Raw genomic sequence first — 20,989 nt, 5'->3', positions numbered from 1 at the left:
TCCTAGAGGGATTACGGATACCTGGATTCCATACCAGAGATTTCTATTTAAATGGGGATGGAGGTAGTGGATGGGGCACCAATATTTTTATAGAATCTGCATAGGTGATAAATGTACAGACAGGGGTGAAAACCCATGGTCTAGGGTCTCAGCAAACCCAACGCAAGACAATAGCTAACTATGCAGTTTTAGAGTGCTGCATTTCAAACCACTGAGTCTGCATTCCTCTAGTTAATGACAGCATAGCCTGGAACGAAAAGAGGAAAAGTGGCAGATGGATGGATGACATCACTTCTGTCCTACACCTACACCTTCTCTCTTTATTCAAATGTGTTTGTGTGGCAGTTCACATTCTTTAGGTTCTGAGACTACTGAGGCAGATAGATTTTGATAAGATAATCAGTGACCAGCGTAAAACTCAAATATTATTGCTGTGTAATATTTTTTATTCAACAGTTTTATGGGAAAAAATGTCACATTTCTGTCTGTTACATCACATAATTTTCAGACATGTCAAAGTCCAATGACAAATTACATTTGGAGAAAAGCTTTAAAATCCATTCTCATATGCCATTCCTTTGTGGAATACAGCTCTGTACCTCGGCACTAAAGGTTACAAAAAGCACCATTTAAAGGAGGACTTGCTTATTTAATTCCCTTCCAAATTATAGTCTTATTCCCCCTTTATGACAGAGCTGCACTCATTCAAAATGCTTCAGTGAAATAACAACCAGCATCCTCCCATTTACCAAAATTCAAACAAGTCTCACATATGGGCCCAGTGTGGAGATTAGGACTAATGGACATCAGTGAGCTTTGGCTGTTCTAAAACCACAAGCTAGGTAAGGTAAGTGTTCTGTAAGTGGGAACAGAAAAGATGATCAAATACATAATACTTACGGTAGGTAGATACCCCTTGACCATTTAACCTGACTACAAAATCCACAGAGCGTTTGGTATTTCATAGCAATCTTACTGCAAAAGCACTGTGCTACACCCAATTAATTCAACTCCAAATAAGGATGGAACTAATACATTAATTTTTAATGAAATGTAATCACTTCAAAGCACAATCGAGAAAAGTAAATCAAGACAAAGCCCACATTTGAATCCTAGAGGGATTCCACTGCTAAGAATTGGATTTCATAAGTAATAGACTCTTAAGGTTTCTCTTTCTTTCCCTCTTTTCCTCTCTTCCTTCCTTCTTATAATTTAAAAAATGAATTTGGCCCTTTTACTCCAAAAGTTTGGGTTCACTGAAGAAATGATAGGCCTTCTACCTTCTGCTGTGATGGGCACCTAGGGAGAGACAAATGCCTAGATCCGGAGTTGTGAAAGACCCTAACCCCACCCCTCCCAGGTGCTCTATCCCATACGTAGCTGGAGCGAGCTAGCAGTCCCTGGTAGAAGACAGCAAGGCCTTGGTTTTAAGGATGAGTCAGAATAATGTGTGAACAAATTGTGTATCTGCTCGTAGGCCTGTGCCCCAAATCACTAGAACGTGAGGACTTAGAAATCTCTGAGATAGAATATTTTTCAAACACATACAACATAGACTATTGCATATCATTTTTAGTTGAGGTCAAAATTTTAAAAGCCCTATTTCCCCAATTAGAAGCAGGGGATTCTATCATTATTATGTCTCCTTCATTTATACTCAGATTAATATAAGCCCAGCCTGGAGGTAATACTTTCCAAACTTCATTTTAGCAGCATGCATGTAGTATTGACACTTTGAAAAGGCTTTTTTCAGATCCATTAGGTCTACAAGAGACAAGAAATAATTGGAGGCCGAGGTTTGTACAATCCTCTCAGAATCTTCTCTTGGATTCTTCTTTTACAGGGTTTCTCTACCATGTAAGCATTGTTTTTAAAAAAGCCAACACTGTAGAGGCCAGGTATGCCCCTAGGGGGTGTTACTTGCAGCGACCACATCCCATTCATTTCTAAGCTTAATGCAAGCTAATAACCATGACCATACCAGCAAGAGGACTAACATTTGTTTTAGGTACTGTTTGACCTGAGACTCTGGTAAAAGTCAGCTTGAAGGTAAAGCAGAATTCAGAAAAAAGGGTAGAGAACAGAACAAGAGACGAAGGGATGTTTTATATAGTAGGTTCTGTTCAGTGAGATCCAAGGATTCCAGTATGTCAGGTCTCATGTAATTAACAACAAAAAGGCTACTTTTAGTTCTGAGTTATGGAAGCCTTTAGTTTCCTAGTATCCTCCTTAGCTCAGTCACTCTTCCTTTTCCTCACAAACCCCAAACCACGATGCAGTTCTTAAAGGGTGAGCCCTCCTAAAGAGTGATTTTCTAACTCTTCTAACTTTGACTCTGTGAAACTCCTATAGGTTAAAAAGAAAAAAAAAAGCTAAAAATGTGGGTTTTTTTTGCCTTTATTCATTTTCAAAGTCTGCCAAGCTCTCTCTTGCAGAAAATAAACTATCCCTTTAACCAACATAAAAGAATGAGTGGGGTGTACTCTGGGCTACCTTCCTCCTTTCCTCTCTACCTTCTAGAACAGTTTCTTGGAGACAGACTGTGTGTGACAGGCTTCTCAGAGCCAGAGGTGTATGAGCAGTGCAGAGAAGGGACAGTGCTGAAGGGGGCATCGCCCAGCTCTCCTTGCCTGTCCTCTTCCATACCAGCTGGTGGGCTCTCATGTCACATTTGGCCAAGAGATTACCTCAGAACTTGGGAAACTGACACTCTACATTTCCAGATCGGGAAGATCTCAAGGCCACCAGCACCAAAACCTAGCGTCACTGGAGTCAGAAGCCTCTGGCTTGAAATCAAAATTAAAGGGATCTCTTTTCCTGCCCCACTCTACTGATACACCTGTGTAGAGTAAAAATTTTAATACACGAACACATAGGCAATCACATTTCAATACCGTTGACAAGAAAAAGGAGTGTAACAAAATCCTCCATTTAACAACCAGGATTTTGAATCCTCCTATGTGGCCCACTTATTTAATGGGTATTGGAAAAAACAGTACTCTAACTGAAGACAACGTAGATCCTGAGAGCAGGATTTGGCCTGGATTTTTTAAATGACACACCACTCAACAAGTGGTTGGGACCATAAAAGGTTTCCCACACAAGCCTTTTGCTGCAGAAGGCAGCCTTGAGTGGCTAAAGCGGTATTTACTCTCGGCAAGTAACCACCAAAGCACTTAACAATTTACATTCCCAGCAAAACCACCACCCCGATGCCCTACTGCCTCCCTCCCAGGATCTAACAGGTCTACATAACCCAAAGACAACTGTGTCATCAGCTTTGAATAGGAAAGACAGGAGGTAGCTAAACTGACCTATGGGTGTGCCCTTTCAGTGCGGCTGGACACATCTTAACAGTGAAGGTGTCTCTCAAGCAACAAGTTTGGCCTCCTTCAGAGTTGAATGTTTAACTTGCATTTATCTATAATGGAAGAGCCACAGATATTTGGGGAAAAAAAGTTTTATCTTTGAGCAACATTTCAAGAGTGGAATGAGTAGCTACTTTTCATTCCACAAATGAAAGTCACTGACCTCACTTCATCATCAAACACTTTTAAAAAAGAGAAAGACAAAGTGATTTTCCATTAGCACTTGGTACAGGGAAGCAATACTATTCACGGTGAGAACACCAGGGCTACTTTCCTGCTTCTTGGCGTCATGGATCTTAAAGGTAAAAGAAATTTTTAGGTGCACCCAGTGAACCTGAATCTGTATCTAGAACAGTGTTTAGTGTAATGATGTGCATGGGGTTGGTCACATTAATGTAAGACTGTAGAGGACTAGACTACTACTTTCTTGTTGAAGAAAATCTTGGGAACCATTTATCAAGGGCCTAAAATTCTCCTATGTAGTCTCTTAAGAACAATGAAAAGGCATTTTTTAATTAAAGAAAAATGTAGGCACATAAAAAATCTCCCAAGGATGAAAGACATTAAAGAATTCCCTGGTTCCACTCCCATCTTCAAAGGTGTCTGCTCTGTGAAAGAAAATATGGAAGCAGGGCCAGGCCAGGTGGGAAAACCGACGGGAACGTGCAGCCTAAGCCGTGGCACTAAACTAACACAAGAAAGTAGACCTTCCGCGTTCCGCCTTCCTTACAACGCTGAGACCTATTTTCTTTAGTAGAAGTTAAAACAAGTGGTAACAAAGTGGCCTGGGCCTGTGCTGGGCTAAAAAAGGAGACTTTCTGGCAGCCCTAGTCTCTGAGGTGGGTCAGGTCTTACGTAGCCTTTGAAAGGGGTCACCTGCCAGTGAGTTTTGTTGTTAGGGAAGGGTCAGGTATAGGATCAGAAGGAGGTTATCAAAGCAAGAATGTGAAATGAGAAGAGAAAGGGTTCCTGTGGGGCATCTGGTTATCATAAAAAGCACAGACTGTGCCACACACTCTAGGAATACAGAGAACCCATGCAAGGAAAGCTGCCCCTGCCAAGGAGGCAGCTGGAAGTAGGGCAGAAGTCTGGCACAAGCCCATTCTTTGGAGAGCCAAGGTAGCAGTGACAGAATCTCTACCCAACAAGGATCCTGAGAGTTGGCTCTTCGTTCATTTTAGGAAACAAACTTCCTGTAACGGTCCTTCCTGCGGCTCCCCCAAACAGGTCTTGGGGAGTCCCCATTGGCAGAGAGAACACATCTAGCTAGGAGGCTTCCATTAACCTTCCTCTCATATATGTATATGTATATATATATAATTTTTTTTCTTAAAATAAATTCCATGAACTCATAAAGCTCTCATCTGCAATCAGATGCAAAAGCAGAGCATCCTACTCAAAGGCTCTGAAACACACACATCAGCCTCAAAGCAAGTTAGCCTTCCAGTCTCCAGTGAAGACTGGTCCAGTCCAGAAAGGCAAGGGAGATGCTTCTCTTGAATCCCGGAGGCAGGAAGGGATCCCTTCAGATGGGCTTGTACAGCAGAGTAGTGACATACTTCTTCTTGTAGCGATGGGTTGCGCTAAGGACCATCACACTGTCCTGCAAGGGAAAGAAACATGCACCTAATTCATTAGTTTAGGCAACAGGCGGCTCTTCCCAGCCATCAGTGTTTCAGTCACTCACTTTTAACAGATAGTTGGAAATTATAGAAATAGGCTGGTTTTGGAGTCCGTTCAACTTAAGTTCCAATCCTGACTCCTCCTGTAACTCTGTTTGTGGCCTTGAGTAATCTACTTGATGCCTCTAAGCCTTTTCCCTCACTATTACAAAGGATAACACCTACCATTAAGGTGGCACTGATGATTATATGAGAATATCTAGCACGGTACCTGACACATAATAGGTGCTGAAGAAATATTAGTCTCCTACCTCACTCCTTTCCCTACCTCAGATTTGAATATTGGGCTTAATTAAAACTTGCATGGAAAAAGAAAAAAGAAAAAATATTTTGACATTCAGTTTTAGAAGAAAGTCTAAAATGCACTGAGAAGAAAGAGCAGTGATCCCCCACCCTGACCTTTCCAAGCCCCAAAGCAGGTCTAATTTCCATTCAATACCAGGAATGAACTTAAAAAGTTCATTCTAATCAAGAGGAAAACTCAGGAATCCCTCTCTCTGAACAAAGTGGACCCCAAAATCTTCTTTGGAAAGATATTCAATCCAGTGGCTCCAAACAGCCTAAACAATCTGACAGAACCAAGAATGAATGGGTCAAGGTCAAGCAGAACTACAGTAATCAAGACACTGACCTGAGTCAGAATCAATATGAAGAGTAAGAGGTACTCTTTCCCCGGCTGTGTTGCAGCCTCAGGGCATGCCACAGGAGGAGAGGGCAGGCCTGTGAGCATCAATTGAGAGCCAAACAGCAGTTACAGGAGGCAAAATTCAGTCTAATCCCAGTGCATCTTCCTATTTTCCCGTATGCTGTAGTATCTACAATGAATACTTCTCAGATTAACATTCTGTGACCAGAGTGTGCTGATCACAGCCTAAATATGACAGAAGTGAGGCAGGTTAAAAAAATAAAATAAAATAAACCAAAACTCCGCTCCAGGAAGGGTCTGGTAAAAATGAGGAGCAGGTGACAGAAAGACCTACTTGGAAAGACCTGGTGCAGTGACCACTAGAAAAGAACATGGAATGAGGACAGGAGGACCTCAGTCCTCTCGCCGGTACTTACTGGCAATATGACCTTCTCTGAGCCTTAGTTTCTTTATCTATAAAACAGGGGTTAAAAATAATACTTACCTCACAAGGTTATTATAAAATTTAAATTCAATAATATATATATTTGAAAAGTATCACATAATCTGTTAAAGATAGCTGTATCAGTGATTTCCTTAATCTGGCTGCACATCTAGGAAATAAAAGCAGCTTAAAAAACAATTACCGGGGCTCTATCCTAGACATACTTATTCAGAATCTTTGGGGATGCAGGCTTTGAATCTGAATTTTTACAGACTTCCCCAGGTAATTCTGACAATGAGCCTAGTTTGGTAACTACAGAGCTACCTAAAACTTTACTCCAGTAGCCAAACCACAAAGATGTGATGGGACTGAATGGATAATTTTCAACCCAGACTCCGAGGCAGCAGAAAAACTAAGGAGAACACTAAGAGTTGGAGGTGACAGAGCAAATCTGGTCACATTTCCCCTTTACCTAGTGTAGAGGAGAGATGCAATCAGTGGGTATATGTGACTGAAGCGCCCGACAGCAGCTCCTATCCACCTTTAGAAAGCAAAAGGCTGGGGCGCCTGGGTGGCGCAGTCGGTTGAGCGTCCGACTTCAGCCAGGTCACGATCTCGCGGTCCGGGAGTTCGAGCCCCGCGTCAGGCTCTGGGCTGATGGCTCAGAGCCTGGAGCCTATTTCCGATTCTGTGTCTCCCTCTCTCTCTGCCCCTCCCCCATTCATGCTCTGTCTCTCTCTGTCCCAAAAATAAATAAACGTTGAAAAAAAAAAATTAAAAAAAAAAAAAAAAAGAAAGCAAAAGGCTTAGTCACATTTGAGCATTCTCCAAACTGGAAAGATAAACTTGCTTTGTCTGCAATGAAATCCTAGTGCTATGAACTCTAATTTAATTAAGTAGGTGGTACAAAGGTTATAGCTATCCAAAAAGAAACCAGGAAGGAAAAAGGTTCATTAAGTCACAGGGCAATTCAGCTAGCCAGAACGTAGGATAGGGACTAAGATTTAAAATAAACAACCAAACAAAAAAATCCACCTACTAGTTAAGAAACTTCTCCTACAATTTGACCATTACGGCCAGCTTTAGCTTCAGTGAGGTAGCAGAGCAAATTACCACTGGAGAACATGTGTTACCCCTTCCCTCTCATTTTGGGGAAGAGCCAGGCCCACTACTCACCTTAATGGATAATGCATAGAGATGGTTCAGCATAACATGGTTGGGCTCGGGAAGCAAGGCTGGGTCACACTAAGAAAGAAAAAAATCACTAAATGGGATTAAATGCACAGTTTTAAACCAGTTTACTCTTCCTCAGAGCTCTTTGGAAACTTCTGAGGGGCGGCTGGGTGGCTCAGTCGGTTTAGCGTCTGACTTTGGCTCAGGTCATGATCTCACGGTTCGTGAGTTCTGGCCTCATGTAGGGCTCTGTGCTGACCACTCAGAGCCTGGGGCCTGCTTTGGATTCTGTGTCTCCCCCTCTCTCTGCCCCTTCCCTGCTCATGCTTTCTCTCTCTCTCTCTCTCAAAAATAAATAAACATGAAAAAAATAAAAAAAAAAACTGTTGAGAAACTCTAAACTAGAATGTATATTTCTTTTTTTTAAAAAATTTTTTTTTTCAACGTTTATTTATTTTTTGGGGGGACAGAGAGAGACAGAGCATGAACGGGGGAGGGGCAGAGAGAGAGGGAGACACAGAATCGGAAACAGGCTCCAGGCTCTGAGCCATCAGCCCAGAGCCCGACGCGGGGCTCGAACTCACGGACCGCGAGATCGTGACCTGGCTGAAGTCGGACGCTTAACCGACTGCGCCACCCAGGCGCCCCTGTATATTTCTTTTAAATGATACTATATATTAATCATTTGTTCTCATTACAGAGAATTAGGAAAATTCTGAGTCCAGGGCAAACCCTAAGCCTTAGCATCTATTTATCTCCCTTAATAAGAATGAAAACAAAAATCTTGCCCACAACACGTACAGAAGATTTGTGTTAGGAGACAAAAAACCTTAGTGGGAATCAAGTGAACTGACTAGAGGTATCAAGTATACGGGGAAAAAACGCAAACCCAAACCCCTTATACTCCTTTTGTATACTCCCAAATGATAAATATGCCTTATCTTCTGTTGGAATAGAAGTCCCAGTTTCTGGGACTTCTAACAATCTATGGTTCTGGGTCTAATTTATTACGATCAGAAGGTAACTATGAATTTTGATATCAATAGCTGGAAAAGTAACAACTCAGCCCTGGAAAAAAGGATCTGTAATGCTATTGATATACACATGATTTATATTCTCAACACAGCTTTGTAATAATCCTGACCTCTATGATTACTAACTTTGGATCAGATAGTTCTAGTAACCCCCAGATGCCCCAGCAATCCTTTCAGGATACTCACAGATATATTAGTGTCCTTGTTAAGAATAACTTGAAGAAGGTGAGGAGGTAGGATGGGTGGGGATTTGAATCTCTCCTCAGATCGAAACACGTACATTTCTTGACCATAAGGCCCTGGGGGAGAGCTGGAAAGGTCTGGAAGATATTTACCCAAATATAAGGGAAAATTGCAGAACTAGTAAAAGTACGTGAAAAAAACTGTCAATACATGGCAGCTAATATTAAATATGGTAGAAATCATAGATCATAAACTTATAAGCTGCTGGCTCTACAACTGTAAGGCAAAGAGTCTGAGTCATCCTGAACATGAAATTCCTCAACATGGCAACATGATGGGGAGGACAGAAGAGGGGATGAGGAGTCAAAGTTGTAGGTTCAGAGAAAAGCTACTCTATTTATCAGTTGTATGACCTGGGACAAATCCTCCTACTACAGTCAGTTTCTTCATTCATCAAATGAAAGTAATATCTCTACCCTATTTCACAATGTCTTTATAGCAATCAAATGAGATAACAGATGTTTCAAATGAGAAACAGATTGTTTGTGAACTGACAAACAATGTGAAAAAAATTAAGATTTCTTTTCTTTTTTTTTTTTAACACCCAAGCAACAGACAACAAGGATATACACTCTTAAGATTGCTAATGCTACAATGATTGCAACAGTGAGGACAAGATTACTAACACTGAAGTAGTTGTTAGGGAAATGTAAACCAAAAGCAGAATTAGATACCACTTAACACTCATTAAGATGGCTATAATAAAAAAGACACAATAATAATTGTTGGTGGGGCGCCTGGGTGGCTCAGTCTGTTAACTTCGGCTCAGGTCATGATCTCACGGTTCATGAGTTCAAGCCCTGCACTGGGCTCTGTGCTGACAGCTCGGAGCCTGGAGCCTGCCTTGGATTCTGTGTGTGTGTGTCTCTCTCTGCCCCTCCCCAGCTTGTGCTCTCTTTCTCTCTCACTCTCAAAACTAAATAAACATTAAAAAATTTTTTTAAATAATTATTGGTGAGGATGTGGAGAAATTGGAACCTTTGTACCATCCCGTTGCCGGAGGGAATAGTACAATAGCTTTGGAGAACAGGTGGCCAATTCCTTCAAAAGTTAAATGTAAAGTTATCCAATGGCCCAGCAATTACACTCTTAGGAAATGAAAACATGTTCACACAAAAACTTGAGCACAATGTCCAGAACAGCATTGTTTATAATTGACAAAAAGTGGAAATGATCCAAATGTCCATCAGCTAACAGGTAAACAGAATGATATATCTATACAATGGAATTTTATTCAGTCACAAAAAGGAGTGAAGTATTGGAGCGCCTGGGCAGCTCAGCTGGTTAAGCATCCAACTCTTGATTTTGGCTCAGGTCATGATCCCAGGATTCGAGAGTTCAAGCCCTGCCTGCTTGGGATTCCCTCTCTCCCCTTCTCCCATTCTCTCTCTCTCAAAAATAAACTTAAAAAAAAAAAAAAAGTTCTGATACATATTAAAACATGGATGAATGCTGAAAACCTGCTAAGTGAAAGAAGCCAAACATCAAAGACCACGTATTGTGTGATCCTGTTTATATGAAAGGTCCAGAGTAGGCAAATCCATACAGGCACAAAGGAGATCAGGAAACTGGAAACTGGGCTAAAGGAGGAAGAGAGAATATCAAAAGTATGCCAGTCCTCTTTCTGTATAATAATGGGTATATGTTCACTGGCTGCTTTGCCAGAATCCTCTAATGCAAAAGTGGAGGGCTGCAAGCAGTTTCATCATTTAATTCAGTATTACTAAACTCTGTTGGTCACTGCCTAACCAACCAGTAAAGAAGAATGTCCAACTTTATGTTCTGAGCTTATATAATAAAAACAATATTTGTATGATTTTCATAGACAGACAATTATGATACCATTGATTGGTCTCTTAGAAGCTACATAAGCCACCCTTGTGCCCTGATATTCTAATATACTGCACTTACGGAAAAAGGTTGAAGGACCTGTCCATGAATTCAAAGCCAGTGAGTAGCCGGGGCAGGCTCTGAACTCACAAGGGAAAACTGCACTCACTGGGAACACAGTGCACCGTTCTTTAGACCGGTACAGCCTTTGTTGTAATGTAATAAAATGGTAACCGTGAGTGTGCTGAGCACATCACTCTTCTGATGCTATAGTCAATGTGATGAAATCCATGGAAAAAGTAGTATTAGGAGAAACAAAAAGATACAGGTCTTTTCCTCTACCAAGGAATTTTTTTAATTTTTTAAATGTTTGTTTATTTTTGAAGGAGAGAGTGAGAGAGAGAGCATGAGTGGGGGAGGGGCAGAGAGAGAGGGAGACACAGAATCTGAAGCAGGCTCCAGGCTCTGAGCTGTCAGCACAGACCCTGACGTGGGGCTCAAACTCAGAGTGTGAGATCATGAACTGAGCCGAAGTCAGACGCCCAACCGACTGAGCCACCCAGGTGCCCCTAAGGAATTTTTTTTTTTTAACCCAAAACTTATAATGCAGTTAATATACACACAAAAGAACTGTGGGGTTTTTGTAACCCTCCCCCCTTTACCCCCGCCTGAAGACTGCCATTCTTGGAGGGCCCTATAAAACTGCCAGCTAAGCCATCAAACCGGCAGGATTAAGCTAATGCATCTAAACAAGGCAAACCAGACACAACTAGCCTCAGCTGGGTGATACTGCCAAAGGGTCAATGAAAACTTGAAATATTACTAGAAATAGGCTTTTATTTCACTATTTATTTTTTTTTGGAAAAAAAAATTTTTTTTAAATCTTTATTTATTTTGAGAGAGAGACAGAGTATGAGCAGGGGAGGAGCAGAGAGAGGGAGGCACAGAATCCGAAGCAGTCTCCAGGACCTGAGCTGTCAGCATAGAGCCCAACTCGGGGCTCGAACCTGACCTGAGCTGAAGTCGGACGCTCAACTGACTGAGCCACCCAGGCGCCCCCAATATTGATTTTTTTCAAAGCCCATGCGAAAGTCTGTGAGCGAGGGAAAAGCAGAGGGAGAGGGAGAGGGAATCTGAAATGGGCTCCATGCTCAGTGTGGGTCCCAGTGAGGGGCTCGATCTTATGATCATGAAATCATGACCTGAGCCAAAATCAAGAGTCAGACACTTAACTTAGCCATGCACTTACTTAACCATGCACTTAGCTACCCATGTGTCCCTAGAAATAGCTTTTTAAACTATAGGCCTATGAAAGAAAGGATAAAACAGAAAATAGAGTACATTGCATGTAACAAAGGCACACATTCTGCTATGAGACTTGTGTTACAGGTGTGTATGTGTGAGCGAGTGAGCAAGAGAGAGAGAGAGAAGGAGGCGGAGAGAGAGAGAAAGAGAGAAAGAGACAGAGAGAGAGAGAGGGAGGGAGGGAGGGAGGGAGGGAGAGAATTGGGTTACAATGTAAAACAAATGTCTTGCTGTAGATCCTCATTAAAAAATTTGAAATGAGGGCGCCTGGGTGGCTCAGTCAGTAAGTATCCAACTTTGGCTCAGGTCATGATCTCACGCCTCGTGAATTTGAGCCCTGCACTGGGCTCAGAGCCTGGAGCCTGCCTCAGATTAGGGGTCTTCTTCTCTCTTTGCCCCTCCCCTGCTCATGCACATGCGCTCTCTCTCTCTCTCAAAAAGTAAACTAACATTAAACATTAAAAAAAAAAGTTTGAAATGAAATTCACTAGACTGAGGTTTTTCTTGTCTCAGAGGAGACCTAAATGTTTACAGGACAAACATGTATATAGACAAAAATATATATATTAACAAATTTTACATATATACATATATAAAACATATATACGATTCATATATATGTTGTGTGTATGCATATATACACATATATACATGTGTATATGTATATATACATATGTATACACACACATATACATATATACGTAAATATATATACATATATACATACATAAATATATATACATATATACATATGTATATATACATATATATAAATATATATACACATATATTTACATATACATGTATATATACATATATATTTACGCATACACACACATATACTCATCTAGGACCAAAATGGACAAATGGCTTATGCTCAAAGGTTGCCCAAAAATTTATACAAATTATATATATATATAAAACATATATATGATTCAGAAGATTCTTGAGGATAAAAAAAAAAAAAAAAAAGAAGATTCCTAAGGAGAAAAGGAAAAAACAAATAAGGGGTGCTTGGTTGGCTCAGCTTGTTGAGCATCTGATTTTTGCTTTTTGGCTCGGGTCATGATCTCACAGTTCGTGGATCAAGCCCCACATCGGGCTCTGCACTGACAGCAAAAAGCCTGCTTGGAACTCTCTCTCTCTCTCTCTCTCTCTCTCTCTCTCTCTCTCTCTCCCCCCCCCCCTCCCCCATTCATTCTCTCTCTCTCTCTCTCTCAAAATAAATAAACATTAAAGCAAAAGAACGAAAACTACCCTTGGGAAGGAACATGCGTTATAAGAAGAACACATCAAGAAAGAGCAAATACTACGAACTTACCTCGACAAGATGTCTCTGAGCTTTCCATTGAATCTAGCTTTAAAGCATCAAACACCTCAAAGTCAGATTTCTTGACATGGATCAAATTGTTAATCGTGCCAAGCTGACTGGTAACCACAGGCTGAAACAATGGATGGAAACAATTCATAAACCCGGTTTCAAATTCATCTCTTCCATCTAATTCTCCTATTTTAAAAATGATCACACTCAGCACTTCCATCTTTAATCGAGAGAGAAATCCTCCAGTGTAGGAGCCCATCAATCCTGACAGCAATGACATTTGACACCAAGGGGAATAATAGCCAAAAGGACACAGTTAAGTTAATGGTTACCCTTGGAAATCAAGGCCTTACCTCTGACGGATCATGAACCCACTGTCCATCCACAAAAAACTTGTACTGGTGCTCTCCCTCAGGGAGGTCTAAGATGGCAACAAAGTCATTATGGCTACAGAAGAAAACAGAAAGTTAAGCAGGCCAAGTTCCTATTAGAAGACAGAATGTTAATGTAAAAACCATGAGACTTTCACAACATCATACCAATGGTCTCCCACATTCCTAAGCAATTGTCCCCCGGAATAGAAAATAATTTATAGACCCATTCTCCTTTTCTGTATTATCACCTTGAAGACTTATTTACCAGCCCCTCCCAATAACTTTAGTTCTTAACTAATATCTGGAAAAGAAAGATAGAGATGTTAATCCCCAAAATGGTTTGCCTTAGCACAACTGATATGCTTCAGTAGGAACAGACCCCTCACAAGTATAAAGAAGATAGCAGGTAGCCTCAGGATACAGAAGTGCCTCAGGTACCCTTTCCACATTTTGGTGAGCATTTTCTGAAAAATGATCTACCTGTAAAGGGCCATTCTGATCACCAAATAATTCATTACTGCTCTGCAAGCAACAACTCACATTAGTAACTAGATGTCATGTTGTATTTTGTTTTGATGCAGAAGTCAGAACAAGTGGACTCAGCCAATTACAAATGACTTCCCACAAGCATAGATAGGATTTGTGTTAACAGTCCTAAAGAATGTACCCACAAAGCTGTTACACTAAGTTCCTCTGAGGCAGTGATATTCTAATGGGTAAAACATCTCTGACTCACTACAAGGCTTAAAAAAAAAAAAAGTCACAAATGTAGTCATTGGTCACAGAAAATGTTCTAGAGAGAGTCCCTAGCAGGTGGAGAGGAGCAGTACAGCCAGGTCTCTCTCCTGAGAAAGGAAATCAGGTCTCTGGTTTCCTTTGTAGACTCATGTAGACTCAACCAAGACACTTGTCTTCACCTCTTAATCAGTGGAATCTTGGTGCTCCAATTGTTGAAGGACCCAGAGATGAAGACCTCCTTGCCTCCTTCAGACCAGCGGATAACAGTGGGCCGGGCCTGCTGTGTATGCTTTACGGAGTCCTCCAAATCTTGTTGCCATGATACAAATTCTTTGTCCCCAGGGAGCTGTAAGAAGGATTAGGTCATCCCTAAATTGTGACCCAGGAATTCTTAAAAGGTCACTTTCTCCCCTAGCTTACACAGGGGCGCTAGGTTTCTACTAAGGATCAGTAAGCCTTGAAATTGGCAACTAAATCACATTTTGAATAAACTATAGACAACTCATCGAGGACCAAAATAGTCACATGGCTTATGCTCAAGGGTTGCCCAAATCACAGCCTAACTTTATAGGCTGCATACATCACCCACCCTTTCAGAGCCTTAGGATCTCCCTTTAAAAAAAAAAAAGAAAGGGGGATTGGGGCACCTGGGTGGCTCAGTCAGTTAAGCATCCGGCTCCAGCTCAGCTCATGATCTCATGATTCGTGAGTTCGAGCCCCACATCTGGCTCTGTGCTGACAGCTCAGAGCCTGGAGCCTACTTCCAATTCTGTGTCTCCCTCTCTGTCCCTCCCCCATTCACGCTCTCTCTCTCTCTCTCTCTCTCTCAAAAATAAATAAACATTAAAAAAATTAAAAAAAAAAAGATGGGGGGAAGCTTACTGGCTGCTACCAGATTAACTCACAGGCAGGCAATTATGACATGCTTCTGAGTGCCTCTTAAGAGAAAAAATATGAAAAAAAAGTATGCTTCTATAAAAAGCAATAAAGTTAGCCATGTATTTTTCACATGTAAATAGGAACAGTTTTCAATGATCAGTTGTAATGGAAGTTAGAAATACTGAAATTCATAAATAATTCACAAACTTCATTTTAGCAAACAGGTTACAAAAAGGACACTAAAAATATAAAAAATCATCATCATTGGTTTCTTAAATTTTGGGAAGTGTTATGAAATCTTAACTTGCTCACTTCTGCCAAGTTTATACTAATTATTTCAGGAGTAGGGATGAAAATTCTGGACTCTCAAGGAGTAACCCAACTGGTTAAAGTAACCCAGCTTCCTTTAACAAAAGTGGTTCTAATATCAAATGAGGTCTGTAGGATTCTAAAAACAAATGTCTCCTTACTTAGTTTCTTTTCATTACCATCCTTTAGAACAAGAGTTGGCAGATTATGGCCAGTGAGCCCAGATGCTTTTATAAATAAGCTTTTATTGGAAAATAGCCACACACATTCATTTATATATTATCTACAGCTGCTTTCACGCTGTAGTAGCAGTATTGAATGTTGTGACAAAACCTATATGGCCACAAAGTCTAAAATATTTACTGTCTGGTCCCTTGCAGAAAAAGTTTGCTGATCCCCACTTTAGACCGGCTTTAAATGACTTTGTTAAATAGGTAAACAGGACTGTACTGTATCAAGTCAAAACATTTAGCAAATAAAATAATGTGGGTTAAAAAAAAGGATTAACTTATTCATTTGGGCTTTACTTTCAAAATGGCTAAGGTAGTCTACCTTTGCATATTGTCTCTCAATATTCCTCAAAACTACACTATGAGACACCAGTAGCAGCATAAACTGAAGTAAATTGAGAAACAGAATTGAAGGGACTTTCATATTACATAAGTGACTTAAGTGAAAACCTTGATTTCCATATTCTGAAAGCAATGCACTCTTGCCTAACTGGCTGCATTAAAATCACAGAAGTTTTTACACATGCCTAAGAGTAACTCTCAGATTCTGATTTAGATACAGGGCCTAGGAATCTATTTTTAAAAAGGCTCACAGAGAATAATAACAATACTGTGATTAAGTTAAAATAAAGAATAAAACCTCATCTTTAGAGATACATCCTAAAATATTTACAGACAAAATAATATTTGCTAGGATGTCTGGAATTTGCTTCAAATAAATTGGGGGGGGGGAGTGGATTGGGGTATAGATGATATAAATTTGTTCACAATTTGATCATGATTTAAACTGGGTGATGGGTATACAAGAGTTCATTACACTGTTCTCCCTACTTTGAAATGTGGAAAATGTTTCCAATTTTCCATATAGTGTTTAAACAAATCTCAAGTGATTCTAATGTGCAAATAGGATTGAGAACTACTGAACTGGTCCACCGAGAAGACTGGCATTTGAAGGAATGCAGGCCCCACTGCCACTGTTCCTATGAGTTACCTTCATGATTTAGTATTTTCAGTTTAGAGTTTGAAAGCTACAAACTATTAATATGCCTAGCTTTGGAAGAAAGCCCTCCCACATATGACATGACATTTCTGAGGCAGGCCTGAGTGCAGCTGACTAGCAGAAAGACCATTTACTCCAAGTTAAATAGTCAGCAAGATCATCAGGAAAAGAGGCAAAACAATGAGAATTATAGTTTGAAAATGTTTAAGTGAAACACTGAAGGAAGAAGTAAAGAGACTAGCTTGAGAACTATACAATTTTAGATGTAGAAGAGACCTGAGGAATTATCTGAACCGATTTTCTTATTCACAAATGGCAAGACTGAGGTAAAGGGACAGAATGACCCCCAAAAGGTTCCATTTCAGATGGAGGAACCTGGCTTTTAATCAGGACACCGGTTACTGCAGTTACAGTTTGACAAACACACTCACTGTACTTAAGTCCTGAGTCATCGATGTAGGAAAAGGGTAAAATTACAAGATGGACCACCTTGAAAAAGCTTTGAAGAAGTAAATTCAAGTGACTGGGTAGACAGCTCATGTGTTGAGGAAGTCCTGGAGTGGGAAAAGGAAGAAAGGAATGGAGAAGAAACACCAAGAAGTGGTCCTTTTAATCAACTTGACTTCTTTTTCTGTGGTTATGTTCTCAATTGGGATTCAAGAAAATAAACAGAATCCAAATTTCACGTGCCACTGACTGGGCAAATCATTCTTTACTCTGTAAAACTCCAGTTTGGTGAAAGGTTTGTAGTGATAAAGACAAAAAAAAAAAAAAATCAAACACACCCCAATCTCCCCAATCCCTCCATTTTTCTACTTCACCCCACTCAGACTGTCTGGAGGAATTATTGTTTATCATGCTGACAGCTCTCAATGTGACTAGGAACATTCGGTTGGTAATCACATTGCTGTCAGCTCCATCTATCTCTACCGGTGAACACAAGTTGCCACTTTTCTCAAAGTCCTTGGATTTGAGTTCAAGGTCCCGGGGACAGCTGTGGGCTGTCTGTTTTCAGCGATGGTATCGTTATGAACTACTAACAGGAAGTGGAGAAATCCTGGAATCATCTGCTCTCCCACTTGAGGAGCAGCTGGGTGTGAAAGAAACACCACCTGAACTACCACAACTATAAAGTATGAGATGAATACTGAGCAGTCAACCAAAGAAGGTCCTTTATTGATCCCCAAGATTAGGAGATTGTATCAAATAAGCAAGTGGTTGCATGGCTCACAGCCATGCAAAGGGCAAGAGGATCAGAAATGCTGAGTTCTTAAAGCCAATACTACACTGTATGTTAACTAACTTGAATTTAAATAAATAAAAAAAAGAAGTGCTGAGTTCTTAGAAGGGCAAAATGATACTGATACATATAAGTTGTCAGGAAAAATAAAGTCACTTACCCACCTCCGGGCAAATTTGAGACACTGCTGCCTATGGTCAGCAACTCAGGCAACTTACAACCTATAAGTTCATCAATACTCTAAAAGAGGGCACCTGCCTGTTAGGAAAACCAGATATTGGGGGTGGGGGTGTCTACAGTCCCCATCGTAATCATGGCCAACAGATTAGTCGAAAAACAAAAACTCCGCCTCTATTCTATTTTGAGGCAGCACCGCAGGAGTAGTTACCATCCAACATCTCCGTGCCCGAAAAATCCCTTTAATTCAGAAAACCGTAAGCTAGGTCAGCGTGCTAAGAAAGAACCAAGAGAGGAGGAGCGCTGACACCCAGCCCGCTGCGGCAGCGCCCGCTGGGGGCGTGGGGAACGCTCACCTTGGAGTCCGGCAGGCTGAAGACGCTGGGATCGTCGGTACTCCCCACCATGATTTTGTGCTCCTTACCCGGCGCATGGCCGCCGGCGCCCTCGGAGCGTGCAGCCTTGGCGCCGTGGCGCTCCCCAGCCACCCGGTCGCTGGTGGTGTTTCCCATGGCTGCAGCTCGAGTCCGGGGCCACCTGCCGTGGGGAACAACACCGGACTAGGAACACCCCGGCGGCCGCGTCAGGGACGCCCCTGGCTCCGCCCCTGCGCCTGGGGACTCGGGCAAGGGAATCCCCGCCCCAGGGAAGCCGAGCCCGGGGACCCCTCCTTCCCCAGCCTCCAGGGGCGCCCGGAACCCCCCCACTCCAAACCCTCTGGATGCCTGCTGCTCAGGAAACCCACTTTGGGGAACTCCCCGCATCCCCGCGCGCACTGCCCAGGCGCGCCCCCACCCCAATCACCTCCCGCGATGCTCTCCCTCCTCCCCTAGCCACCAGTGCGATGGTTGTTCTGCGGATAAGGCCACCAATAAAGTTATTGAAATTGAAGCCGCGCCCCGGGCTAGCGAACCTGATTTCCTCCTAAAATGGCTACAAGGCCAGTGGCGCGAGGCCCGCCCCGCGCGTTCCCTGCGGCCGCGCGGCGACGGCACCGGGAGCTCGCCGGCCTCTCTAGCCGCCAGCGCCTCGGTGGTGGGCAGCCTCCTGCGCCAGGCGGGGGCGCCAGCTCCGCAGTTAGCCTCGCGCCGGGGCTGGGATGTCCGGTCGGGGGCCCTGGACCAGGAATCATTGTCGCGGTCAGCCCCCGGGCTTTCCTTTATGGGCGCGGTCTCCAGGTGACACTTAGAACCGCCTCGCTGGGCTCGGGTGTTCTGTACCCGGAGAAGCGGCGCTGCTGTCTTCCCGGCCGCCTGACACAGCTTCAGGTTCGCCAAAACGTTTTCTGGGCAGGGTTTTTAGGATAGGCCCGAAGAGGTGGGTTCCGATGGGGAATTAAAAACCAGACTTCCTACTGGAGTCAGAAGGAAGTAGCGGCAATCGCTTGAGGTTCAAACTAACTGATGTGGGGAGCAGTCAGCCTCGACTGGGGCCCAGGGAATAACGGGTGATTAGGAGATAAACCTTGACAAATTAGTGAAACGTTAGTCTGAAGAGGCGGAGAAAGCTATTCTAAGCTAAGAGACAGCATATACAGTGAGCAACCCCGGAAGAAATAAAATTTGAGAAAGAGCAACAACAAAAACAAGGAACACGGAAGGCAGAAAAGTTCTGTTCTAGGATTGGGACAGATCTAGGTTTTTACTGATAATTAATGGAACTTCTATGGTATTTACTAATTCTTACCTTGTATAATTATGTGCATGCCTAATTCCCTACGAGAAACCCTTATCACTTAGTATGTGTGAACCCAGCCCAGCAACATTGGCATCACCTGGGCACTTGTTACAGGTGTAGAATCTGAGCCCTTAACTACACAATCAGAATCTGCCTTTTGGGGCGCCTGGGTGGCTCAGTCGGTTAAGCATCCGACTTCGGCTCAGGTCATGATCTCACAGTCTGTGGGTTCGAGCCCCGCATCAGGCTCTGTGCTGACAACTCAGAGCCTGGAGCTGCTTCTGATTCTGTGTCTCCCTCTCTCTCTGCCCCTCCCCTGCTCATGCTCTGTCTCTCTCTGTCGCAAAAATAAATAAGAACATTAAAAAAAATTAAAAAAAAAGAATCTGCCTTTTAACAAGATCCTCAGGGGAATGTGTATACATACTGGAGTGTAAGAAGCACTGCTTTGACAGCTGGCAGAGAGCAAATCTGGATGATTCCTCTTCATATTCTGCACGCACCTTGTACAGAGTAAGCTTTTAATACACATTTACCCAATGAGGGATACATGAATACTGTTTACTACATTTCTAACAAGATAATACCACTTAAACAACCAGTGATGGGGAATCCAAGTTGTACAAAGCCACCCTTTATTTTCTTTTTGAAATTTTTAATGTTTATTTATTTGGGGGGGGGGAGGGGCAGAGAGGGAGGGAGACACGGAATCCGAAGCAGGCTTGAGGCTCTGAGCTGTCAGCAGAGCGGGACTGGGGACTGGAACTCACAAACTGCAAGATCATGACCAGAGCTGAGGTTAGAGGCTTAATGGGCTGAGCCACCCAGGTGCCCCAAGACCACCCTTTCTGAATGAGTAACTCTGTTTGTTGAAAAGTCTATTTTAAATTGAAAACCCATCCACTTAAGTTCAACAAATCCACTTCTCTTCCTTTTATGTTTCCTCTGCCTCTAATGAACTCAGTTATTCTCTGGCTTTTAACCGAAGACAGTTTGCAGAAAAAAAGGTACATTTTTACTGCAACCTTTTGCTCATCCCTCCAAAATCTTGACTTCCTGGCTGTCTCCTCTTTGGTCCCTATCATTTCCCTCCCTGCCAGTTCATTTTATTCTTTCCATGGGATGTGAAGCAAGGCCCTTGAAGGAGTAATACATTCAACCTTAACTTGTGCACGATTCAGCTCTCTAACCCCAGGGTGGTTTCTCTATGCCAAATAATATGTCCCTGGTGTGTATTACTTTACAACAGTCAAATCAGCATAGGAGAAGGAAACCAAGTGTTATACTGGACAAGCGAAACTTATTAAGAAATAAACTTGTAAAACTAAATAGAAGTGAT

The 20,989-nt window shown here is 42.2% G+C and overlaps 3 protein-coding genes across 7 annotated transcripts in view; 1 reads left to right on the top strand and 2 right to left on the bottom strand.

Moving 5' to 3' along the window:
* Window positions 1–20,989, top strand: part of CHD1L (chromodomain helicase DNA binding protein 1 like) — a 178,439-nt gene that overhangs the window by 27,604 nt on the left and 129,846 nt on the right. The gene's annotated exons all lie outside the window — the stretch shown is intronic.
* PRKAB2 (protein kinase AMP-activated non-catalytic subunit beta 2) lies at window positions 424–19,102 on the bottom strand. 4 transcript variants are annotated; one of them, XM_047868957.1, is made up of 8 exons: window positions 18,887–19,102; window positions 18,330–18,510; window positions 14,318–14,484; window positions 13,380–13,473; window positions 13,027–13,147; window positions 8,514–8,647; window positions 7,297–7,365; window positions 424–4,971 (listed from the first exon to the last, which is right to left on the bottom strand). In XM_047868957.1, exons 2-8 carry the CDS (start codon window positions 18,483–18,485, stop codon window positions 4,894–4,896), a joined length of 819 nt encoding a protein of 272 aa, XP_047724913.1. In that variant the 5' UTR covers window positions 18,486–18,510; window positions 18,887–19,102; the 3' UTR covers window positions 424–4,893. The 4 variants fall into 4 exon arrangements, with proteins under 4 accessions (XP_047724913.1, XP_047724914.1, XP_047724915.1 ...); XM_047868958.1 differs by lacking the exon at window positions 18,887–19,102 and adding an exon at window positions 18,778–18,837; XM_047868959.1 differs by lacking the exon at window positions 18,887–19,102 and adding an exon at window positions 18,719–18,730.
* The window catches only part of FMO5 (flavin containing dimethylaniline monoxygenase 5), a 47,170-nt gene continuing 43,001 nt past the window's right edge, over window positions 16,821–20,989 (bottom strand). For both annotated transcript variants that reach the window (XR_007154432.1, XR_007154433.1), the window contains exon 10: window positions 16,821–16,832. The gene's annotated coding sequence lies outside the window, so the exon portion shown is untranslated. The remainder of the gene's footprint in view (window positions 16,833–20,989) is intronic.

The sequence above is a fragment of the Prionailurus viverrinus genome, chromosome C1 (assembly GCF_022837055.1).
Source record: "Prionailurus viverrinus isolate Anna chromosome C1, UM_Priviv_1.0, whole genome shotgun sequence".
NCBI lineage: Eukaryota > Metazoa > Chordata > Mammalia > Carnivora > Felidae > Prionailurus > Prionailurus viverrinus.
This window is presented reverse-complemented; position numbering and strand designations above follow the sequence as displayed.

Excerpts from the sequence above, each read along its gene's own strand:
- PRKAB2 (XM_047868957.1), bottom strand. The coding sequence starts at position 18,485 with ATGGGAAACACCACCAGCGACCGGGTGGCTGGGGAGCGCCACGGCGCC. Across the intron at positions 13,474-14,317 it reads AAGATTCCACTGATTAAGAG|CCATAATGACTTTGTTGCCA; the intron begins GTGAAGACAAGT and ends TTTCTTCTGTAG. Across the intron at positions 7,366-8,513 it reads ACAAGGACACTAATATATCT|TGTGACCCAGCCTTGCTTCC; the intron begins GTGAGTATCCTG and ends TTTCTTTCTTAG.